We start from the raw sequence: 24,324 nt of genomic DNA, 5'->3' as shown, positions 1-24,324 counted from the left end.
GGTGTCATCTCTCTCTCTCTTTCTCTGTCTCTCACTCTCTCTCTCTCACACACATACACACACACACACTCACACACACACTCACCCTCATAGGTTTTATCCGGAGGTCATGATCATGAGCATAGTGTTGGCACAATGCACAATCATGGCTTCCATGAGTCCCCTTTCCCTCTCCCCCAAATGCCCATGAACTGTCTGCCCAGGAACCTCATGCTTTGGTGTGGGGTGGGCAGTGGCGGTGCAGGGGGGATGGGCACCTGCACGGGGTGGCGAGGGCCTGGCTCTGTGGGGTGATGCTGCTGGTAGCAAGGCTGCTCTGCTCAAGTTCAGGCCCATGGTGAGGTCCAAGTTGGGAGATGACGGATGTGAAAGTGCTTTTTTGTCCACATTTTTTTAAAAAATCGTGGTAAAATATACATAAAATGACATTTGCATCTTAGCCATTTCAGAGGTGTTAAGCACATTCACACTATTGTGCAAACCTCACCAGCATCCCCCTCCAGAACTTGTTCATCTTCCTAGACTGAAACCTTGTCCCCTTAAAACACTGTAACTCCCCATTCCTCCTCCCCCAGCTCCCGGCACCCCCGTCCTGCCTCCCGGCTCAGTGAATCTGACTACTCTAGGAACCTCATATACGTGGAGTCATATAGCATTTGTCCTTTGAACATGCTTTTTACAGATTTTATTTTATTTCTTTATTTTTCTGGGGTTGGAGGGGCAGAGAGAGAGAGAGAGAGAATCTGAAGCAGACTCCCTGCTGAATGTGGAACCTGACATGGGGCTCGATCTCATCACCAGGGGATCATGACCTGAGCCGAAGCCAAAAGTCCAGCACTTAACCAACGGAGCCACCCAGGGGTCCCTGAATGTGCTCTTGAAACGGAGAAGTGCTGCAAGCACAGCACATATGGAGGGTGGCTGTGATGATCCCATTTCTTATTGCTATTGTTAGTGTTTTCCCCAGCTGGTCCGTCTGGTGTGGCTGAGGAAAAATCACCGGCTATCAAAAAATAAATGAAACCCTACTTATATATCACCTGTCACTTTTCTTTCTTTCTTTTTTTTTTTTTTTAAAGATTTTATTTATTTATGATAGTCACACAGAGAGAGACAGAGAGGCAGAGTCACAGGCAGAGGGAGAAGCAGGCTCCATGCACCGGGAGCCCGACGTGGGATTCGATCCTGGGTCTCCAGGATCGCGCCCTGGGCCAAAGGCAGTCGCCAAACCGCTGCGCCACCCAGGGATCCCTCACCTGTCACTTTTCAACGTTTGTGTTGTAACTCAGAGGGTTGTGACAGTGGTTCAGTGGGTCGCAACTAGCATTTTGCAAAAGCGGGGTAGCCTAGAGCAGACAGGAGAAAGGAGAGCGTCCTGTGCAAGGGGCAGGTTGGTGACGGTTCATGGGATTTTGCTTCAGTTATTGAAATACATAGATGTGCTTGGATGACGATGGGACACGCCTTTCTTACTGTGAGTTTTGATGGGAAAACTTGGGGAAAATGCGATCTAGCAGCACACTGGTTCGGCTGCGCACCAGCAGAAGCTAGTTGTCAAATCTACCCTGCCCTTCACGGTTACTGACCTGGAGTTCATGTTTGAAACCACCCTTTGTTTTAGGCCCTCTGTATCCCAGTGTGTCCTGGAGCTGTGGTCCTGGTAGTCCTGGTGGCTCGTCAGGCAGGGGACAGGGGCTGCCCTTGGGAGGCCCCTGATTTAGTCCAGCTTTTCCTATTGTAATGCTTGGCCCACTGCTGCCTCTGACCCCGGGCTTCCTGCACCTTTGAAGCTGGGCCAGGGTCTGTCTCAGGGGTCCAAGTGGAAGGTGCCCCCGCCCCCAGGTCCCCATGTGGGTGTGACACTCACCCCCTGCCCCGGGTTCAGAAGCTATGGCTTCACCTGGGATAGGCCCAGGTCTCAGGGAGAAGGAGGGGCTGTACTGAAACTCAGTGACCCTAGCTGCCCTGCCACAGACTACATCCTCCCGTGGTGGCTGAGTTTGAAAATCCAGGTGTGACTGCATCCTGGGGACTCTTGAGGACTGGGCTGGGCTTTCTCAGCTGGTGCAGTGGCAGCTCTGGCCCACCCAGGTCTGCCCCCACCCCTTCCCTGGACTGGATCCAGGCATTCCAGGTATTTAAGCTTTGCTTGAAACAGACTCACAGGAGACAAAGCCAGTCCTGCTCACCCACCTGTCCTGGCCATTTTAATGGACAAAGGATGGCCACCAGTGATGTCAAATGCCTGTCTGTTTCCCCACCCAGCAAAGCTCAGAGAGGTAGTTCATGGGTCCAGGAAACTAAGAGAGGGCAGCGACAGCCTGGCCCCGGGGAGAGGACTTTGGGTCCTGCTGGGTGAGGTTGAACCAGATGACGAGGCCTAAGGACTTGCTTTCTCGGACTTCGATGTGTGAAGAATGCCAGGGACCTTGTGAAAATGTGGACTCACATCCAGCAGATCTGGGGTGGCCCTGGAAACGTGGCTTTTTATTTTTTATTTTTATTTCATTTACAGGCTTCCAGGTGGTGGGGTGGGGGTGGCAGCCAGCCCTGGGGCCACACTTGGAGTAACAAGATGGGACTCTGTACCGCTGGCAGCCTTGTTGAATGGTGCTTGCGCTTGCCCAATAGGTGTTAGAAGTCAGCGGTGGTCACCTGTGGCCAGAGAGGGGACTCTGGGGGACAGATCTGACATCTGTTGAGCTGAAGCGGAGAACGATCTGGATGGTCGGAGGACAGAACATTGGGAAGCCGATGCCTCTTGGTGTGCTCATCTACTGAGATGGCAGGAAATGAGAAGTCAGTGCTCATTTGAGGGGTATTTCCACACGTCCCAGTTGGAACGTAGGCCCTGAGTGGAGGGAAGGGCTGTGGTTGGCCTGTAAGGACAATCACCCTTCCAGCTCCATCGCTTCAGCTGCATTCCAGAGAGTCCAGCTAGAACCCCCGCTCACCCACTTCGGGCATCCAGACCGTGATGCCTTAGCCCTGTGGTGAGGGGGGAAGCCTCAGGGAGCCGGGACAAGAGGCTTGCAGAGGACTGTAGTATTTTCCTTAAATTTTAACTCTTTTTCATATTTTTCATTTTGAGTGAGTGATGTTAAGGTACACTAACGTCATCCTGAGCTTATCTTTTTTTTTTTTTTTTTCCTTTGGGAGGGTGAACTATTTGCCTCTCGTGCCCTCCCCCACTCTTGATCTGATCCCAAGTATCAGAAACCATATTCAGGATTTGTTCAGATTCCTCCATTCAGTAATAGTGGTTGGAGACTCTGATACTCCAGTTTAGTTCTTTCTTTCTTTTTTCTTTTTTTTTAATTTTTTTAAATTTTTTTTTTTATGATAGTCACAGAGAGAGAGAGAGAGAGAGAGGCAGAGAATAGGCAGAGGGAGAAGCAGGCTCCATGCACTGGGAGCCCGATGTGGGATTCGATCCCGGGTCTCCAGGATCGCGCCCTGGGCCAAAGGCAGGCGCCAAACCGCTGCACCACCCAGGGATCCCCTCTTTTTTCTTATCTGGCTGTTTATCGAAAGTTTTCATTCTGGATTCATTGGTGATCTTTTGTTTTGTTAATTTTACTAAATTTTTAAGTTTTAATTCCAGTGCATAGCATACAGTGTTATATTAGTCTCAGCTTCCAATACTCTACTTTCAATAGTACATGGGAAAACTAGAAAGAAGATCAACAAGGAAATAGAGGATCTGAACAATGTTGTAAGCCAACAAAAGGCAGTAGACATTTCTGGAACAGTCCATCCACCCAACAATAGTGGTGCACACATTCTTCTCAAGTGCACATGGACCATTCCCCAGAATAGACTCTGTGGTAGGTGATAAAACAAGTCTTACTAAATTTAAAAGGATTGAAATAATACAAAGTATATTCTCTAACCACAAAGGACTGAAATAAAAAAGCAATCATAATGGGCACCTGGGCAGCTCAGTCAGTTAAGCATCTGCCTTTGGCTCAGGTCAGGTCATGATCTCAGGGTCCTGGGATGGAGCCCCATGTCAGGTCCCTGCTCAGCAGGAGCCTGTTTCTTCCTCTCCCTCTGCCCCTCCCCCCGCTTATGCTCTCTCTCAAATAAATAAATAAATAAAATCTTAGAAAAAAAAGGAAACAATTATAGAAGCAAATTTGAGGAATTCACAAATATGTGGAAATTGGACATGCTCCTAAATAGTCAATGGGCAAAAGAAGAAATCACAAAAGAAATTAGAAAATATTTAAGATGAATAGAAATAAAAACACAACATACCAAAACTTGTGGGCAATGATGCCTTGGATATTATACCAAAGGTACAGATAACAAAAGATAGACAAATCAGACTACATCAAATGTAAAACTTATATGAGTCAAAAGACACAATTGCAAGTGAAAAGGCAATACACAGAATGGAAGAAAATATTTGCAAATCAAATATATGATACAGGATTCGTATCCAGAATGTAGAAAGAACTTTGACAACTCAAAATAAAAAACCCAACCTGGGGGCGCCTGAGTGGCACAGTTGGTTGAGCATCCGACTCTTGATTCTGCTCAGTTCATGATCTCAGGGTCCTGGGATCAAGCCTCGTGTGGGGCTCTGCACTCAGTGGGGAGTTTGCTTGAGAGTCTCTCTCTCTCTCTCTCTCTCTGCCCCTCCCTCCACTCATGCACATGCTCTTGCGCTCTCTAAAATAAATTAATAAAATTTACTTAAAAAAAAAACCCAACCCATTTAAAAAGTGAGTTAAGGATTTAAACAGCCATTTCCCCAAAGATATACAAATGACAAACTCCTACATGAAAAAAAAATGTTCAAAATCACTCCCTATTAGTGAAAGAAAACCAAAACCATAATGAGAAGCCACTTCACACCCACTGTGATGATTATTATTAAAAGAACAGAAAAGTACAAATGTGGGTGACAATGTGGAGAAACCAGAACTCTTGTGCACTTGGTGGGAAGGTAAAATGGTGCAGCTGCTCTGGAACATGGTATGGAGGATCCTCAAAAAAAATTAAAAATAGAATTACCATATAATCAAGTAACCCCACTTCTGGGTGTATAACCAAAAGAATGAAAACTAAGATCTCAAGGACATATGTGTACACTTATGTTTATAGCTGCAGTATTTTCAACAGTCAAAAGGTAGAAAAAACCGAAGTGTCCATCGACATATGAATAAACAATGGGGCATTATTCAGCCGTAAAAAGGTAAGAAATCCTGACACCTGCTACAACATAGACAGACCTTGAGAACATTATGCTAATGAGGCAAGCCAGACACAAAAGGACAAATGCAACTCCGGTTATGTGAGGTCCCTAGAATAGGCAAATCCATAGAGACAAAGAGTAGAATCAAAGCTGCCAGGGGCTGGGGAGGGGGAACAAAGAGTTGTTGTCGGATGGGGACAGAGTTTCAGTCTGGGAAAGTGAAAACATTCTGGAGATGGATGGTGTCAACAGCTGCACAATAGTGTGAATGTGCTTAATGCCACTGAAATGTTCACTTTTTTTTTTTTTTAAGATTTATTCATGAGAGACACAGAAAGAGAGAAAGAGGCAGAGACACAGGCAGAGGGAGAAGCAGGTTCTATGCAGGGAGCCCGACGCGGGACTCGATCCTGGGACTCTAGGATCACGCCCTGGGCCGAAGGCAGGTGCTCAACCGCTGAGCCACCCAGGGATCCCCTGAAATGTCCACTTTTAAAAATGATTAAAATTGTAGATTTTATTCCACATGTATTTTACCACAGTAAAAAATATTTAAGAATACTTAAGAAATTACATTTAACTGCACAAGAGTATTTACTTTCTACTCTGTCCTAGATTTACCATCGCCTGAATGAGAATGGAGACATCCCCAAAGATGGCTGCTGGATGCCTCCATTCATTCTGTTTCTTTTTTAAATATTTCATTTATTTTATTTATTCATGAGAGAGAGAGAGAGAGAGAGAGAGAGAGAGAGGCAGAGGGAGAAGCAGGCTCCATGCAGGAAGCCCGATGTGGGACTTGATCCCGGGGTTTCCAGGATCAGATGCCTCCATTAGTATAAGAGAAAGAGCAAAGGAAAGCATGATGGTTCATTTTATGTGTCAACTTCCCTGGGCCTTGATATACCCAGATATCAGATTTCAACATTTTTTTCTGGATGTGTCTATGTGTCTATGAAAATGTTTTGTGTTTTTTTTTTTTTTTAGGATTTTATTTATTCATGAGAGATACATAGAAATAGGCAGAAACACAGGCAAAGGGAGAAGCAGGCTCCCTGCCAGGAGCCCACCCTTGATCCCAGGACCTTGGGATCCTGACTTGAGCCAAAGGCAGACGCTCAACCACTGAGCCACCCAGGCATGCCTATGAAGGTGTTTCTTAAAGAGGTTAGCATATGAATTGGTCAGCTGAGTAAAGCAGATGGCCAGTGTCCACGTCTTGTCCTCCTTGTGGATGGGCAATGTGAATGGCGTCATCCAATCCAGTGAGGGCCTGAATAGAACAAAAAGGCAGAATAATGTTGGAACTGCTGTCCCCCATCCTGCTTGCTTGAGCTGGGACATTGATCTTCCGCTACCCTGGGTGCTCCTGGTCCCCAAGTCTTCAGATTTGGACTAGAATCTACACCATCCCCCTCCCACACAATCTAGCTCTTGGGCCTTTGAACTACACGACCAGTCTGTGGGGCTTCCAGCTTGCAGGTAGCAGATGGTAGGACTTCTCAGCCTCCATGGTCATATGAGCCAATACCTTATAATAAATCTCTAGATATTGCTCTGTCTGTCTATCCAACCGTCTCTATCTCCTATTGGTTTTGTTTTTCTGGAGAATCCTGAGTAATATAAAGGTCAAGGTCAAGAAGAACATAAGAGTCAGGGATGGGATAAAGTTTTGTCTGAATGCAATTTTCCATTAATAATTGTAAAGTATAAAAGAAGATCTATAATTTCACTATCTAAATTTTCCATCTGTATATATGAAAATCCACCATAAACAAATTTTATGGCTGAGTTGAGGCACACAGAGAATATAATTTAATATTAAGAGGGGAGGGAGAAGGATCTGGGGGTATTTCCAAGAGACAGGAAGGAAGGAGGGCTGGGGCATCAGGCCGAGCATGTGAGGATGATGACATGGAAGATAAGAAGGGGAGAGACTCAGGGGATGGCCCAGACTTCTCAGCCCCAGGAGGTGGAACCATAGTTGCTCACCAGGCTCCTGTGTGTCCAGCCAGAAGGTCAGCCCCTGGGAAGTGGGGCTGGTTGTTTTGGATGAGTGCTACAGTTTGAAGTGATGGTCACTTATTCACTCAAAATGTGAATGCCAGGCATTGTTTCCAGAAGCTTAAGATGAGTAGACCAAACCAAGGTTCAGGCCTTTCCTTTGTCCTGTCCTGTGCCTCACCACTGCACCCTCCACTCCCTTGAAGGAGCCTTTCTGAGCTCCTGCCTTGGCTTGCTCAACTCTGTAGGGGTCTGTGCTCCCTTTAATCCTCACCTGTGGTGGCCCTGAGACAGCTTGAGCTGACTCCCCCAGAGGCTGCCTGGGGTCATAGGAGTGGCTCTAGGGGACCCACAGTGACCAGGGTAGAGTCAGCAAGACCAGCCCTAGTCAGCAGACCAAGCCCTAGGCCGTCACTCCTGGCCCTCCCAGCACCACTGGGAAGATGAGACCCCAGCTTACTGCCTGGAATAGAGGTCAACCATGGCCAAGCCTTGGTTTGACTTGTAAATAACCCAAAACACAATACCCAAGGGAAAGCCTTAGAAAAAAACATCTGTGTTACGGTGGGAAGTAAGATTTCTCCAAGATACAGAGGCTGAGCAAAGCTCTTAAAAATATTTATATCAGAAACCACTAGAACACACAACCCTGACACATGCATGTTGTGTAGGGAGGTATCTCAGGTTGTGCCGGCCCCTCTGTCTGACGCCTGCCCTTTCTTGCACCCCAGAGGTTCTCTCCTAGGTTTGACCACCACCTGATTCATATAGGTAGTACCTTCAACCGAAGCACAATCTCTATTTTATTTTATTTTTTTAAAGATTTATTTATTCATTCATGAGAGATACAGAGAGAGAGAGAGAGACTGATACAGGCAGAGGGAGAAGTGGGCTCCTTACAGGGAGCCCAGTGTGGGATTTGATCCCCAGACTTGGGATCACACCCTGAGCCGAAGCCAGATGCTCAGATGCTGAGCCACCCAGGCATCCCACAATCTCAATTTTAAAAAGAAATGGAATTTGAGCTTTAAAAGTAAAACCAACCAAATCAAATTCCCTTGTGGCAACCTTCCCATTCATTCAGGGAAAAGGCCAAAATCTTTACAATGGCTTCTGAGCCTTCAGCCTGCCCCTCGGGCACCTCGTTCCTCCCATTTCCAGTACTCCTGATGTGGCTGTCCGGAGAACATTCACAGAACATCCAGAGTGCCCTTCTACCCGAGATCACCTGCACCGGATGCCCCCACTGCCCGGTTCGGTCAACCCCTTGCTTGCCTGGATCACACCCTCCCCCCCAGCAGCTACCGCTAAGGTGTCACCCCCAGAAAGGCCTGTCCTGCCCCTGACCAGGACAGCACTCCCACAACCCTCTGTCCCAACCTTATGGTGGAGGTATTTGCTTAGTTGTTCAGATTTTGTCTCCTTCCACCAAAATGTGAGATTCCCGAGGGAAGAAGTACTGCTTACTGTGTCCCCAGTGCTGGATGTGCCTATCGGCTGACACCCCCTCAATGTTTGTTAAATGAAGAAATAAAGTTCTTGTCCATCCATTAAGGGAAAATAAAGGGGTGGGGACTGGCCAAGATGGATGAAGGTGGTCAAAAGGTACAAACTTCCAGTCATAAGAGTAAGAAATCCTGGGGATGTAACGTACAACATGGGAACTCTAGTTAACAATAGTGTATTATATATATTTGAAAGTTAAGAGAGTAGATCTTAAAAGTTCTCATCACAAGCAAAAGAACTGTAACTATGTCTGGTGATGGTAGTTAACCAAACTTAGAGTGGTAATTATTTTTTTTATTTTTATTTATTATTTATGATAGTCACACACACAGAGAGAGAGAGAGGCAGAGACATAGGCAGAGGGAGAAGCAGGCTCCATGCACCGGGAGCCCGACGTGGGACTCGATCCCAGGTCTCCAGGATCGCGCCCTGGGCCAAAGGCAGGCGCCAAACCGCTGCGCCACCCAGGGATCCCTAGAGTGGTAATTATTTTGCAATAGGTACATATAATCATATTCCACACCTAAAATGAATGTTATATGTCAATTAGGTCTCAATTAAAAATACATCTTGATGTATGAAGTGCATCCAAAAAGAAGTGGGATGATATTTCAAACATTAAATGAAATTCAAGATTCCATTTATTTGGGGGTATTTATATTTTTCTGAATGTACAATCTTCTGGATTATAGATACATAGTTGAATTTCCCTTTGCTGTGGTAATGTTTTGCCATTTAATTAAACTCTAAGAAGCTAATACAGTCTACTCTTCTTAAAAGCAAAAATAACTTGAAGATTTAAGTATTATTTACCTGAGCCGATGAGAGGCGCATATTAGATTGAACATCAATGATGTATTTGCTTGTTCTCTGAACAAATAAGAGCTGGAAAGACTCACCAATCCCTTAAAAAGTGAAATCTGAAGCACAATCTAAACATGTATTTAAATCTTTTGTTTTTAAGCCTTACCAGAACTTGCTACATTAAAAAAAAAATACAACTACCTATCTTCTCTGTATGCAAAGATATATTTCAGATATATTAAATAGCTAGAAGCAAAGCAAAACAGAAAAAAAGTGCGTTAATTTTTTTTTTTTATTAAGTTAGCTCTACAGCACTGTGGGGCTTGAATTCAGGACCCAACATCAAGAGCCACAGGCTCCACCGACTGAGCCAGCCAGGCGCCCCAAGTTAGTGCATTACTAAACCAAGACTTAGGAAGGGTTATGTAACTGGACGAAGCAGCCAAGAAAGAAAAGATGGAAACGTTAGGCTCCTAGAAATCCATGTTGGCCATCCCGTCTCCCAGAGCAGAGCAGCGTTGGAGGCTCCAGGACTCTAATCACTGTCCTCACTGTCTGTCTTGCATCTAAGAAACCCCTGGGGAAAACACTGAAATTTGACCTGTGGCCAGCAGGGGGCGCTGCGGGCTTGTCCCAGGTTGTCCGCACGCTCCGGGGTCCGCTTCAGGCTCACTGATGGGGACTCCGTGGTAAAGTCCGCTGCACCTGAACTTGGGCACTGACTGCCCCAGCAGCTGCTTCCTGCCTGTCCCGTCGTGGGGAAAACAGGCTCGCAGATCAGGACTGATTTTGAAGGGGGCTCCTCTGCTGCCCCCCCTCCTCGCCCTACAGCTGTGGCCACCACCTAAGTGCAAACAACCAGACCATCACTGTGGGCAGTGTTCACTTTCTTTGCCGTGTTATTTTCCCATTTCTGTTGACTTGCTTCTATGCTCCACGATCTTAAGAACCATTAACCAAAATAAATGCATTATCAGGTTTCTCTAGAGCAGCTTTCTCCTCCTCAGTCCCTTTGGTGGCTTTGTACTGTTTTGAGCTCAGGTAAACCACATTAACAGGATTCTCGTCCCTGTATGGCCTGGCTAGGGTGAAGCGCGGGGAGCATTTTTTTTTTTTTGAAGGTTAAACAAATTTTTTTTTTATTTTTAATTTTATTATTTTTTTTATTGGAGTTCAATTTGCCAACATATAGCATAACACCCAGTGCTCATCCCATCAAGTGCCCCGCTCAGTGCCCATCACCCAGTCACCCCCACCCCCCACCCACCTCCCTTTCCACCACCCCTTGTTCATTTCCCAGAGTTAGGAGTCTCTCATGTTCTGTCTCCCTTTCTGATATTTCCCACTCATTTCTTCTCCTTTCGCGGGGAACATTTATGTAAGACCTGGAAGTTGAATGCGATGCTGTGAATCTGTCCCCCTGCCAGCAGCTTCCATTGGTCACTGCCAGCACCAAGGTTAATGTGGGCGAGAAGATGAGTGTCCGGTTGCCCGTGTTGGGGTCCACAGCTGGCTTTCCTTCCCAACCTGAAGATCTAGATGACTTAGAGCGAGCACAGGCTCAACATGAGAAGAGAGGCAGTAGCCTGCAAAGGTGGCTCCACTGGCTCACACCATAGCATAAGGTGTCATAATAATCCCTTGTTCTGCATGCCTCTCAGTGATTCTGCTTCTCTAGTCAACCCTGACTGACACGCACCTAGACCAGGACCCTCAGTCTACACATCAGGACTTTCATCTCCCTACATCTTTCAAATTAACATATTCCCCTTGGTTTCCACGGCTAGTACCTTCACTCAGCCTCTGGATACTGTAGTGGATCCCATCAGGGACCTGCTTGTATCCCCTCAACACTTGCATTTCTGTTTGACTTTTAGTTGCTATCACCCAGGCACCTCTGGCCACCAGCACCCTCTGGGCCAGTGTACAGGGGAGGACAGGGGTGCAAGAAATTAGCTCCTCCCAGAAGCAGCTCTCACCCAATGACCAATGAGAGTTGATACACAGACACCTCAGCTCTCTTCCCCTTCCACAGTGATATTCTGAGGCGTGTGTTCTAGAATGTTTCCCAGATCTCCCCAGTGAGGTCAAACTCCCGTTGCCCAAGAGTGGCAACTTGTTTTCCTGCCATCCTTTTCTTCCTTGTCTATGTTTTGTAGGATCGCCTCCTAAGTAAGCTACTTGCACTTGATTCAGGATCTGATTCCTGCGAAACCCTAAGTAGCTGGTCCTGTGATAGGTCGTCATAGGAAGCCCATCTTCAGAACGAGAATACAGAATTGAATAGGTCACCAGCCAAATAGATGTAAGGACCTTATTAGGGACCCTAAGGCTGGGTTCCCCAAGTAGTAAGATGTTTACCAAACAAGACCCTCACATGTGGTAAGGGTTGCACTGACTAATGCAAGGTTCAGATGGAAAGGGTTCAGATGGAAAGGGTTGCACTGACTAATGCAATATCTCCAACATTTCAGGAATAGGGAAGAAATGGTCATTATAAAACTGTGGGGTGGGTTAGTTGTTGCTAAATGCCAGCAGAGCACTAGGAGAAAATGGTGGGCACAGGACAGCCAACAGATGTGGGAGCCAGATGGCTTCTATGGCAGTGCTTAGAGAACTTTGCAACCTGTGGCCAGAGGGAAGACCAAGATCTGTGGCTGGAGTAATGGAAAAACAAGGCGACAGATATTACAACTCCGGCATCTCTGACACCAAAGTCAGGCTGCGACAGGGAAGGCATGGGACCTGCGACTTGGCATGGGCATGTCTAGCTGAATGCACTTGAGAACTTATAACTCCGATTCCCTAAAACTCTGGGCCAAGGGGCTTCCTCCTTCCTATAGGTCTGGAGCTTCCAGCTTCACCTGGAGACATTGCAGAGACCGCACCCAAAGGCTGGTTCAGGATTATGCATGCCTTACTCAAGAAATGTCCCAGATCCCATCATTTCTTTTGGACTAATAACCAATGTTAAGTATCAAAGTGGCCTGACTAATGGCTATTGTCTCTGGATGACAGGAAGGATAACTAAAAGGACCTAGGCAGTCATGCCTAGATGTGTCTTGGGGTGTTGGATCAAGAAGAGGATAAAAGGCTGGATGGGGAGAATTTATCAATCCTGGTGCAGTCCCCCCATGATTCAGACCAACTTAGAGTTGGTCCTGATGGGATAGTATCTGAAACTTGGATAAATGGGATCCCAGTGTCAAAAAGATGGGGATGCTGGAACAGAGTCAAAATGGTGAGAAAGAAGTGTTCATGCTACAATGGATTTAGTACAAAGGACCAGAGAAACACCAGTGGACTATTTTTCAGGTGGCTCAGATGACAGTCCCTTCATGAAATGAAGCTAATGGGAGGCGTTGCCCCTCTGGAGACGCTCAGTGGTGGCTATGTATCCTCCACAGGCAGGCGCTCGTGATGGGGATGCTGCATGGAATTGGATGAGTCTATATGAATGAGTATGGCAGGAGTCCCAGTGGCAGCACCAAGCCACAGAGACCAGGTGGAGGTACTTCCCATGAAGGCAGTGTGGTGGCCTCATGCGAGTGCCCCTCTTGAACTTCCTTCCAGAGCACCTGGCAGGAGGGCTGAGAGAAGACAATTAAATGACTGCTCTCAGTTGCTTCATCCAGCTGCTCCCATGGCTTTACTGACTGGGTTACAAGTGATGGACCACTCCTACCCACATGGACACCCCTAATGGGCAACTTTTGCTTGTGGACTCTCCATCCCTGTGGATGAGATTTTCCTAGAACTTCAACCTGAGACTTTTCTTACCAATCCTTCTTTCTCTTTCTCCTTTCCTAGGTCCCCGACCAGTAGTATGATCTGAAGGCTGTCCCCACTGTTTCCCACTCCTTTCCCCTTACAGCTATTTGCTCTAAAACCTCTCATGCATATCTAATTCCATCTTGGTGTTTAATTCTCAGAAGATTCAAACTGACACAGGAAGAAAGGTTGAAATGGCAACAAAGAGACTCTGGTCCACAGGGACATGTGGAAATGATTAATAGGCCATGGTGCACCTATGTGTCAGATGTAGGGGCAGTCACATATGGCTTGACTAATGATTGCAGGTGGGTGAGCCACACCAATGATCCAGCCATACCAATGGAGAGTCGCGAACCCTTCCCAGTTTTGAGATATAAGCTGTTCCCAGATCCAGAACAAATAAATAGGAAAACCAGATGTACCTGAGGAAGGACCTTGCAATATTTCAGAAATCCTTCCCCAAGAGGATCCTCCCATTATTTACCCAAATAACTGCACCAGGAAATGGGAATATCCAGACACTTTTGAGGGCTGTTGACACAACTTCTGAGGTGACACGGAAGGCAGGGCAACAAAATGCCATCCTATTTATTTGCAGGAAACTACAATACAGAGGACCGGTGATTAACAGATTCCTCCCCAGTGTCAGTTTCACACTGTGTCCAGTGGATCTCCAAAACTGGCTGGTGATCGTTTCTTGTTTCTAGACATATAGTTGATATGGACATACTTGGCTAGTAGAATCCTCATGTTCACTCATGACCTGTGGAGTAGGAGACATTATGATGGAAAAGGCCAAATGCAAGCTCCTCAAATCATGCCCCACCCTCACAAAGCCACTATAGGACATCAAAAGCCAATATGGAGTCACCGGGTGGCTCAGTCAGTTGGGTGTCTGACTCTTGGTTTCGGCTTGGGTCGTGATGTTGGGGTTGTGGGGTTGAGCCCTGTGTAGGGCTCTGGACTTGGTGCAGAGACCACTTGAGATTCTCTGCCTCTCCCTCTCCATTTGCCTTCCTCCTGCTCTCTCTCTTTCTCTCTGTCTCTCAAATAAACAAATAAAAATAAAATCTTTCTCAAAACAAATAACAATATCAACAACAACAAAAACTAATATGGCGCCCTAAGTAGAATGGCAGAATGGATTCCCACCCCCAAAACTTGAAGTAGATGCAGTGATCCCCATCTTTTATATCACTCATCTGGTCCCTGAAAATTCTACTTAGATCAGGGCTGAAAATGGTGGTAAACTTAATCAAGCGGCAGCCCTAAATTGTTCCAGATGTGGTATTACTGGGACAGCTCAACGTAGCACTTACTGTGTGAATTTTTTTCACATCTGGTGTACTGAGATGTAATTTAGATATATGAAAATGCGTCTTATTTAGTGTACAGTTTGGAGTTTGAACAAATGCATTCAGTCTTGTAGCCACCACTGCAATCAAAATATAGAATAGTTCCATCACCCTTAAGAACACATCATGCTCCTTTGTCACCACCCCCATCCCTCCACCTGCAACCCCTAACAGCCAACTGGTCTCTCTTTTTTTTAAACCCTATAATTTTGCATTTTTAGAGGGTCATGTAAATGCAATCATACAACATGTAGCCTTTTTTGAAATTGTCTTCTTTCACGGTCCCTACTGCACTAGCGAAAATCCATGTCTTGCATGCGTCAGTGGTCATTCAGTCCTTTATGTGGCAGAGTTATTATTCCATTGTATGAATGTTCTAGTTCGTTTGTCCATTCACCAATCAGAGGACAATTCGGTTAGCAGTTTTTGGTGATTATGAATAAAGCCACTATAAGCATTTGTGTGAAAATATGTCTTCATTTCCCTTGGGTAAATGCCTAAGAGCAAGTTTGTTGAGCGGTAAGTAAATGTAACGTTTAACTTTATATGAAACTGTCAAACTGTTTTCCAAAATAACTATCATCATGCAATGCCTTTAGTAATGTGTGAATGTTCTAGTTGCTCCACGTCCTTTTAAGCACTTCGCATTGTTAGATTTTTTATTTTAGCTATTCTAATGGATGTGTTGTGTTATCTTGTTGTGGTTTTAATTTGTGGGTTTCTGTTTTGTTTTTAAAAGATTTTATTAAAAAAAGATTTTATTTATTTGAGAGAGAGAGAGAGAGCAAGAGCAGGGGGGAAGGGCGGAGGGAGAGGGAGAAGTGGACTCCCTGCTGAGCAGGGTGCCTGATGCCGGGTTCCATCCCAGGACCCTGAGATCGTGACCTGAGCCGAAGGCAGATGCTTAACCAACTGAGCAACCCTGGAGCCCCTGTTTTGTGTTATTTTAACTGGGCTCCACACCCTACATGGAACCCAACATGAGGCTTGAACTCACGATCCTGAGATCAAGACCTAAGTTGAGATCCAGAGTCAGACACTTAACTGAATGAGCCAGCCAGGTACCTCTAATTTGTGGTTTTAATTCTCTAATGATTTATGATGTTGAGCATCTTTTTATGTATTTGTTTGCCTTCTCTATGTCTTCTTTTTTTTTAATTTTTATTTATTTATGATAGTCACACACACAGAGAGAGAGGCAGAGACACAGGCAGAGGGAGAAGCAGGCTCCATGCACCAGGAGCCTGACGTGGGATTCGATCCCGGGTCTCCAGGATCGCGCCCTGGGCCAAAGGCAGGCGCCAAACCGCTGCGCCACCCAGGGATCCCTCTATGTCTTCTTAATGAAGTATCTATTCAATAATTTTCTCGTGGGATCCCTGGGTGGCGCAGCGGTTTAGCACCTGCCTTTGGCCCAGGGCGCGATCTTGGAGACCCAGGATTGAATCCCACATCGGGCTCCTGGTGCATGGAGCCTGCTTGTCTCTCTGCCTCTCTCTCTCTCTCTCTCTCTCTCTCTCTGACTATCATAAATAAATAAAAATTAAAAAAAAAACAAAAAAATTTTCTCGTATTAAAACTGAATGGATTGTTTTCTTATTAATGGGTTTTGAGACTTCCTTATATAGTCTAGATATAAGCCCTTTATCAGGCATGTATTTTGCAAATATTTTCTCCCAGTCTGTGTATTTGAATTTTTTAAAAGATAATTTATTCATTTATTTGAGAGAGAGTAAGCATAAATGGGGGGGCAGAGGGAGAGAAAGAAGCAGACTCCTTGCTGAGCAGGGAGCCCAATGTGGGGCTCCATCCCGAGACCCTAAGATCATGTCCTGAGTTGAAGGCAGACATTTAACCAACTGAACCACTGAGGCTCCCCTGTATTTGGATTTTCTTAAGAGTATCTTTTGAAGAGCAGACATTTTTTTTATTTTTATGAAGTTATCAATTTGTTATTTTATGGACAGATAGTACTTTTGCTGTATCTTTAAGAAATCTTTGCCTAACCCAAGGTCACAAAGATTTTCTCCTGGAAGTTTTATAGTTTTAAAGTTTCTATTCAGAGCTCTGGGTTGTTTTGAAATAGTTTTTGGATATGATACTACACGAGTATTTGTCAAAGAGAGGATGGTTATACAAATGTGGTAATCTGGGGATCCCTGGGTGGTGCAGTGGTTTAGCGCCTGCCTTTGGCCCAGAACGCGATCCTGGAGACCCGGGATCGAATCCCACATCAGGCTCCCTGCATGGAGCCTGCTTCTTCCTCTGCCTGTGTCTCTGCCTCTCTCTCTCTCTCTCTCTCTCTCTCTCTCTCTGTGTGTGTGTGTGACTATCATAAATAAATAAAAATTTAAAAAATGTGGTAATCCATTCCATGGAATATTATGCAGCCATAAACAAGAATGGACTATTGCTACATGCAACAAATTGGCTGAACTTCAAGGGAATTATGCTGAATGGAAAAAAGCCAGTCTCCAAAGGTTACCTATTATACAGTTCTGTTTCAATGACATTCTCAAAAGGACAAAATTAAAGAGATAGAGAACAGATTAGTGTTTACAGGGGTTGGGGATGGGAGGGATGAGGGGATGGGTGTGGTTATAAGGGCGCAATGTGAAGGAGCCTTGTGGTGAAGGTAGAGCCAAAATTATTTTGATTGGTGGTGATCGTGCAAATATACACACTTGATAACATTGGCACACACATGCAACACACACACATACACAAATGAGTGCTGGTAGAACTGGGGAAAGTGGAATAAGCACTGGATTATAGCAGTGCCAATTTCCTGGTATCAATACTGTACTACAACTATGCAAGATGCAACATTGCATAACTGCAATGGAAGAGGATGGGAGAAATGTGCATGGAACATCCCTATATATTCCTGTGCAACATCATGTAAATCTATAATTTTTTTCAAAATTAAAAGTTTGGAAATATTCAGTTGCAGGTATTTTGACACATTCTCCTAAAATGCCACGATATCATGATCCTATCTATGAAAATTATTATAATCCCAAAATAGCTAATATCTGCTACACAGTTAAATTTCCACAATGACCCACAAGATGATTTTTATGTATAGTTTTACTATTTATCTTATTTTATTTTATGATAGTCACACACACACACAGAGAGAGAGAGAGGCAGAGACATAGGCGGAGGGAGAAGCAGGCTCCATGCACTGGGAGCCCGACGTGGGATTCGATCCCACGTCTCCAGGATCGCGCCCTGGGCCAAAGGCAGGCGCTAAACCGCTGCGCCACCCAGGGATCCCCTACTATTTTTTTTTGTTTGGTTTGGTCTTTAAAGGAGTTCTAAACTCAGTTCATACCTCCTAGTTACTTGTTAGATCTCTTTAGACTCTTTTCATCTAAAAGTATCTACATTTTTTCTTTCTTGATATTCACTTTTCAAAGACTCCAAGTCCATTTTCTTTTTTCCAGCGTTCCACAGTCTGGGTTTGTCTGGCTGTTTTCCTAGGGTCCCTGTATTTCCTGAGAAGTGAGAGTAAAGGCTGGAAGCTTGACTTTCTTCAGGGGCAATGTTTTCAGCTTCATGGGCATAGAGTGCTTTCCCATTATACCCTCCAGAAGGGACCCATGTTGGGTCGTCCCATTAAGAGAGAAGCCAGGGTTGAGTGCCACATTAGGGGTGACAGCCAAATATCTCCAATGAAAATGTCCTTGTTCCCTTTGTGACTAGAGTATGTGGGGTGACACTTGGGCACCTTGCACATACTCTTAACCAAGCACCCTGTGGTTCCAGCACCCGTTTATGATCCTTGTCTTAATCATTACTATGATCACATTAAGGGTTGCAAAAGAATGATTTTCTCATCACAGGGGTCTTTATCCATATGAGACCCATTTCTCCATTCAGTGTGTTCTAAATCATCATCCCTTTGAGAAGTAGTTGGAATGAAAATTTGCCCACATTTTTTAAATACCGAAAACAAAATTAAGTCTACCGTTTTTGACACATCCCAACGTTCCTGATTGGAGACCAATCTAAATGGGCTTGAACTGATCAAAGACAGAAAAACTTCTAATAACTGCAGTGGATTTAAACCCCTCAAATGTGCTTATACCCACGGGTGTATCACACACTAACAAATCAAAGTTGGATGAAGCTGGCACACTGACTTGTTATTTTGATAGGTGGTAAATAAAAGGAACAAAGATGAAACATTTATCTTGCCTTTACTATATACATAGTTGCTCAGGGGACTAAATCACTGGTGAGGGGAAGTTTTCTTACCAACGTGAAGGAGGAATGCAGGAATGAGGACATCCCCAGCTTGCATCCAGTAATGAATGAACAGATTTGGACATTGTGTTTACATCAACAAAAACACAACTTAGAGGGCAGCCCGGGTGGCTCAGTGGTTTGGCACCACCTTCGGCCCAGGGCCTGATCCTGGGGACCTGGGATCGAGTCCCATGTTGGGCTCCCTGCATGGAGCCTGCTTCTCCCTCTGCCTGTGTCTCTGCCTCTCTCTCTCTCTGTCTCTCATGAATAAATAAATAAAATCTTAAAAAAAAAAAACAAACCTCACAACTTGGAATGAAACACAAGGACTCCCCGTGTCCTAGAGGGTCTCTGCATGTGAATTCCATGCCTGCTTGTTATGTGGGGCCACCTTCCCCAGCTCATCCTGCCAAACCATGCTGGCCTTCTGTATGCTCCAAGAGCCCCTTGCATTTTTCACTCTGATTGGTGCACTCGATTCCCCCAAGACCCCTGAGTTTTCATCAGATTTTAAGGGTCTCAGGATCTAACTCAGGTCAAACTATTGGGGCCTCCATCTTCAGGACAACTGGTGCCATATCCAAGCCTATTGGGTCCTGTATTTCTGTGTCAAATTTGGAATTGGTGTCAAGTGTTTCTGCACACAGACCACAATTTTTAGCACCCCATGCTCTTGTTCCTTTCTTTTCTTTTTTCTCTTTTTCTTTTTTAAATTTTTATTTATTTTTATTTAAATTCAATTTGCCAACATATAGTGTAACACCCAGAGCTCATCCCATCAGGTGCCCTCCTCAGTGCCCATCACCCCACACTCTTGTTCTGTATCTCAGCTGGGAGCGCTGAAGATGCTTGGTGGGTTGAGGGGGTGGGGGGCCCCATATCTCTTTGCGGTACCAGGCACCAGATCCCAAAGTCTGGGAACCCCACCCTCTCTGACATCTCTCTCCTCTGTTACTGATTCAGGAAGTTCCCCAAATGTTGCCTTCCCTGTATTGGCCTATTTTGACCATTTCCTTCCCACACCACTCCCAGGTACTGTATATGATCACCAGCTTCACATGTGAGGCATCAGAGGTGTTGTGTGAGAAAGAGAGAGAAACACAGACAGCTGGACAGAATGTGGCCAGTCACTGATGTGACTTAGTTTCCCTTCTTAGGGAATCACAAGATCCCAGCCATCTCAGAGATCCTAGAATGGCAGGGTCTTTGCAACTCAAGAATTCACTCAGTCATGCAATCACTCATTCATCCATTCACTCAACTCTGTCAGCACCTCGTGTATATCAGACACATTCACTAGTAGAACGGATCTTGCCCACCAAGAATTTGTGGATTAGTAAAGGAGAGAGACTTGCAAAGTAAATTTAGATCTGTGTGGTAGGCACTAAAGGAAAACAAAATGTTCACATATGGCAGGAAGCTGGTAACTTCATAAAGAGGTGAGGGAAATCTTGTGCAAAGAGTGAGATTTGAGATTATTGTGGAACTCCGAGTTGGGAAGCTGGCTGGAGGACACTGTAAAGGGACAGGATGTCCTGTCCGCAAATGAATGGCCTGGAAGAAAGGTTGGAGACAACCAAGAGAATGAGGTGTCAGATCAATTGCAGATGGCTTAATGCGGCAGAAACACTTAGAAGGGTGTGTAAGACATGGGATTTGGGACCAAATCTGGACCAGACTCCAAAGGCTATGTTATGATAAGGAGTCTGAATTTTATCCTTTCAATCTGTACTGTTCTGTCCAAGCCATAGACAGCTGTTGATCACTCAGAATGGGCCTGGTCCAAATTGGGATGAGCCATGAGTGTAAAATACACACTGGAGTTTGAAGATTTTGTATGAAAGAAGAGTTTGAGACATATCATAGCTAATTTTTATATTGGTTGCATGCTGAAATGATAATATTTGGGACGTATTGGCTTAAATAAATTGCACTATTAAAAATAGTTTCATCTCTTTCTTCTTACCTTTTAAAAAATACAGCCAACTGGGCAGCCCCGGTGGCTTAGCGGTTTAGCGCCGCCTTCAGCCCAGGGTGTGATCCTGGAGACCCGGGATCAAGTCCCACGTCAGGCTCCCAGCATGGAGCCTGCTTCTCTCTCTATGTATCTCAAATAAATAAATAAATAAATAAATAAATAAATAGACTTACAAAAAAATTTAAAAAAATACAGCCAACAGAAAATTAAAAATTATATATGTGGCTTGCATATGTGACCTCAAAGATGGGAGACAATAAAAGGTTAGAGAGGAGGAGTGCAGGCAAGGCTGGATCTAGGAGTAATGGGGAGGAGGATTGGAGGGTATAGACTGCAGCGGTGGGGACGGTCAAGGTGAGGAATGACCCAGGCTAAAGGAAAGGACTTGACAAGGAGGAAGGCCAGGCCTGGTGACTGATGAGGAAAAGTATAAGAAGTATAAGAAGAACACAGTGCATTTGAGGTAGTAGAAGCACCTGGAACATGGCATGAGCTGAGAACATTGTTTTACACATGTGGGGAAGGGCCAGTACTGACATGTGCCCAGCTCTCTGAGGGGAACCCCTTGGTAAATGGACGTTCTCAGCCAAGTTTGGGATCACAAGACAGATTGTTTGCCTGGCACCTCTCTGAGTATGAGGCATGTCCACCCTAGGTACCTATGTATGAGACCACTTTCTGTAGGACATGTCCTGACCTGCCACCTAGGGGCTCAGGGTGCTGCATGATGGGTCAGGGCTGCAGGCAGCACCCACTGTTTCCTCTTCACCCAGTAAGCTAATTGGCAAGGTCACGCTGCTCACTTCCAGGTTTTTCCATGGGTCCAGAGGTTTCCATGGAGTTATCAAGCAGGAGGAATTGAGATTGACCTTAATTGCCCGACCAAGCATGGCTCGATTGAACCCCAGTGGGAGGACTGTTCCTCGGGAGTAGAGGTTAGCAAGCTCTGGGGCATATCTGGTGTAGCCCTGTTTCTTTAAGTAAAGTTAAAGAGGAACACAGCCATGCCCATCTATATATGTATTCTCTGTGACCACTGGGACGTTATGAGGACAGAACTGAGTAGTTGGGACAAAGATCATATGGCTTGGAAAGCCCAAATTATTTACTATTTGGCTCTTTATAGAAAATAGTTGCCAACTGCTGCCACTCTCTCAGGAAGAGGAATCCATGCATTTCTCTTGCCTAGATCAATGGTGTTTAATCAAGGTAATTTTGCCATCTGGGGGACATTTGGCAACGCTTGGAGACATTTTTGGTTGTCATAATTAGGGGCAGGAAGGCGCAAGTACTGGCATCTACTGGGTAGTGGCTAGGGATGCCTCAACATCTGACAGCGCAGGGGACAGCCCCACAACAAAGAACCGGGTTCGAATGTCAGTAGTACCGAGGTAGTACTCAACCTACCACTAAGCATCCACTGTCCTCCCCAGAGGCTGGTTTACCCTGTAACTCCTACACAACACAGCATCCTGTCCTCAATAGAGATGTCCTCCAAGGTGCAGCCCCTGTGTCCAGCGTGACTCACCAGAGCAGGGGCTTGGGCCGAGCAGACTGTGATGAGCCAGGCTCCTGGGACCTTCACCCTTTGTGGGTTTTGGGTGTGTTCCACTCCCTCGGACCTTTCCCAGAAGAGCTGGGGCCTCCTCAGTACAGCTCAGGACACCAGGCACACCAGACTCAGCAAGCCAACTTCCCAAAACACAAGCGACTTTAATGCCCCAATGTGGCCTCCTTTGGGGTCTAAACAGTGTTACCAGACAAGAAGAAGGTGAGCCCCAACTCTTCTCTGAGCCCTTCCCTCCTCGCCCACACCCGCCCTTCCCTGAGGACACATGGCCTCTGTGTCACTTCAAGACGAGTGTGTCCCGGGGAGCCTGGGACCCTGGGCCAGCAGCCTCCTTCTCTTCCCTCCTCATCTCCTTCTCCCTCTCCAAGCTCTGGGCCCCCACAGCACAGAAATATGTAGCCTCATCCTCAGGCTGCAGCTGCGAGATGCTCAAATACCCGGTGTTCTTGGCCACATCTTTGGATCCAGAGAAGCGAGGGGAGATCTTAAAGCCCTGGTGGTTGTCCAAGTGGGAGAAATATCTCAGCAAGAATCTGGGAGGCTGGCCGGGCTTCTGCTGGTACCAGAAGATGTTGTAAATGCTGACGTCGTGGTCCCTGCTCAAGGTGCAAGGCAGGTGGATTGTGGTTCCAAGTGACGAGGACATGGATGGTGGCTGGTTCAGCACCGGCTGGGAGCCACCACCTGGGGACACAGAAACATATGGGCATGGGGGGCATGCAGAGGAAGGCCGGGGATGGGGCCGGGGTGGTGAACCCTGGGGTGTTCTCACCTATGCAGTGTGCCAGAAGTGCCAGCAGGACAAGGATCCAGGACATGGTGTGGACGTGCTGGGCTGTTAGCTTTGCGCTGGTTCTGGGGCCTTCTTGGGGCTGGGCCAGCACCCTCCTGTGCCCTCCCAGGGGTGGGGCCTTTGCATGCCTGCTTCCTGGCTGCCACCTTCCTGAACTTTCTTGAGTTGGCGGTTGGGGAACGGTCCCATGGCAGCCTCTGTGGCTCTTGCCTTGGCCCCAGGGAAGTGTCTGGGGAGGATGCACCTGCTGCGAGCTCACGGGCCAGTGCCCAGGAGGCCGGCCTGCAAGGTGGGGTCCCTGAGGTAGGGGAACCTCAACGTCCTCCTAAGGGAGCTGAACCACACAGTAACACAGTTCTTGTCCAGATTTACATGTCTGGTGAACCAGCAGAGACAATATATCCTCAAGGTGGTGAAAACCCCTGCTTTGTGCAGAGAAAATGCTGGGGCCCTGGGGTAAGGAGGATACTCTGTCCCCTTCCATGCTCCTGCCACTCCCTCCCACCAAACCCAGTCCTCTTCCCTCCTAGACTGGAGCAGCAGTGACTCACAGCTTCTGAGAAAGAAACACCAATAGGGACTTGGGGACCCCCCCATGTGGGGCCCAGGACAGGTGGGGGAAGAGGTAGAGAAGCCTTTGCCCCCATCAGGTCCCCCCGGGGCTTGGCCTCAGCCTTCCTAACCTCTCTCCTCTTCACAATAGTCCCCCAAAGGAACGCAATAATCCCCGGGGTCCTGCGCCCTCTCCTTGGCCAGTCCCTGCACCTGCAGAGGTTCTGTGTGTCTCATCCCTGCCTCACCTGAGTTGGACCCCATCACCAAGCACTTCTAGAAGGCCCGAGGCCTGCTCTCTGCGTCCATGCTGCCACAAAACTATGCAGGTTGTGCAGCTGGAGGCTGTCCGGATGCTCAGATAGAGACTTACGTCCCTATTAATCAAGGTTCTTCAGAGAAACAGAACCAATAGGACATATACAAAGGAAGAGATCTATTATGAGAAATCGCCTCAATCAGGTATGGAGATTGAGAAGTCCCAGGATGTGCTGTCTTCGAGTCGTAGACCGTGTGTGTGTGTGTTTATGT

At 46.3% G+C, this 24,324-nt stretch overlaps 1 protein-coding gene across 1 annotated transcript in view; it reads right to left on the bottom strand.

The window, feature by feature from the left end:
- The window catches only part of LOC129507913 (immunoglobulin omega chain-like), a 35,690-nt gene extending 12,424 nt beyond the window's left edge, over positions 1–23,266 (bottom strand). Inside the window, exons 1-4 of the mRNA XM_055322722.1 lie at positions 23,221–23,266; positions 22,831–23,132; positions 21,264–21,285; positions 10,768–10,788 (exon numbers count right to left, since the gene is read on the bottom strand). Coding sequence (XP_055178697.1) covers positions 10,768–10,788; positions 21,264–21,285; positions 22,831–23,132; positions 23,221–23,266 — 391 coding nt within the window. The remainder of the gene's footprint in view (positions 1–10,767; positions 10,789–21,263; positions 21,286–22,830; positions 23,133–23,220) is intronic.
- Between the last annotated feature and the right edge of the window lie 1,058 nt (positions 23,267–24,324).

The sequence above is a fragment of the Nyctereutes procyonoides genome, unplaced genomic scaffold (genome assembly GCF_905146905.1).
Source record: "Nyctereutes procyonoides isolate TBG_1078 unplaced genomic scaffold, NYPRO_anot_genome, whole genome shotgun sequence".
NCBI classification, from domain to species: Eukaryota; Metazoa; Chordata; class Mammalia; order Carnivora; family Canidae; genus Nyctereutes; species Nyctereutes procyonoides.
The sequence above is the reverse complement of the archived record's forward strand: the minus strand, read 5'-3'. Positions and strand labels throughout refer to the sequence as shown.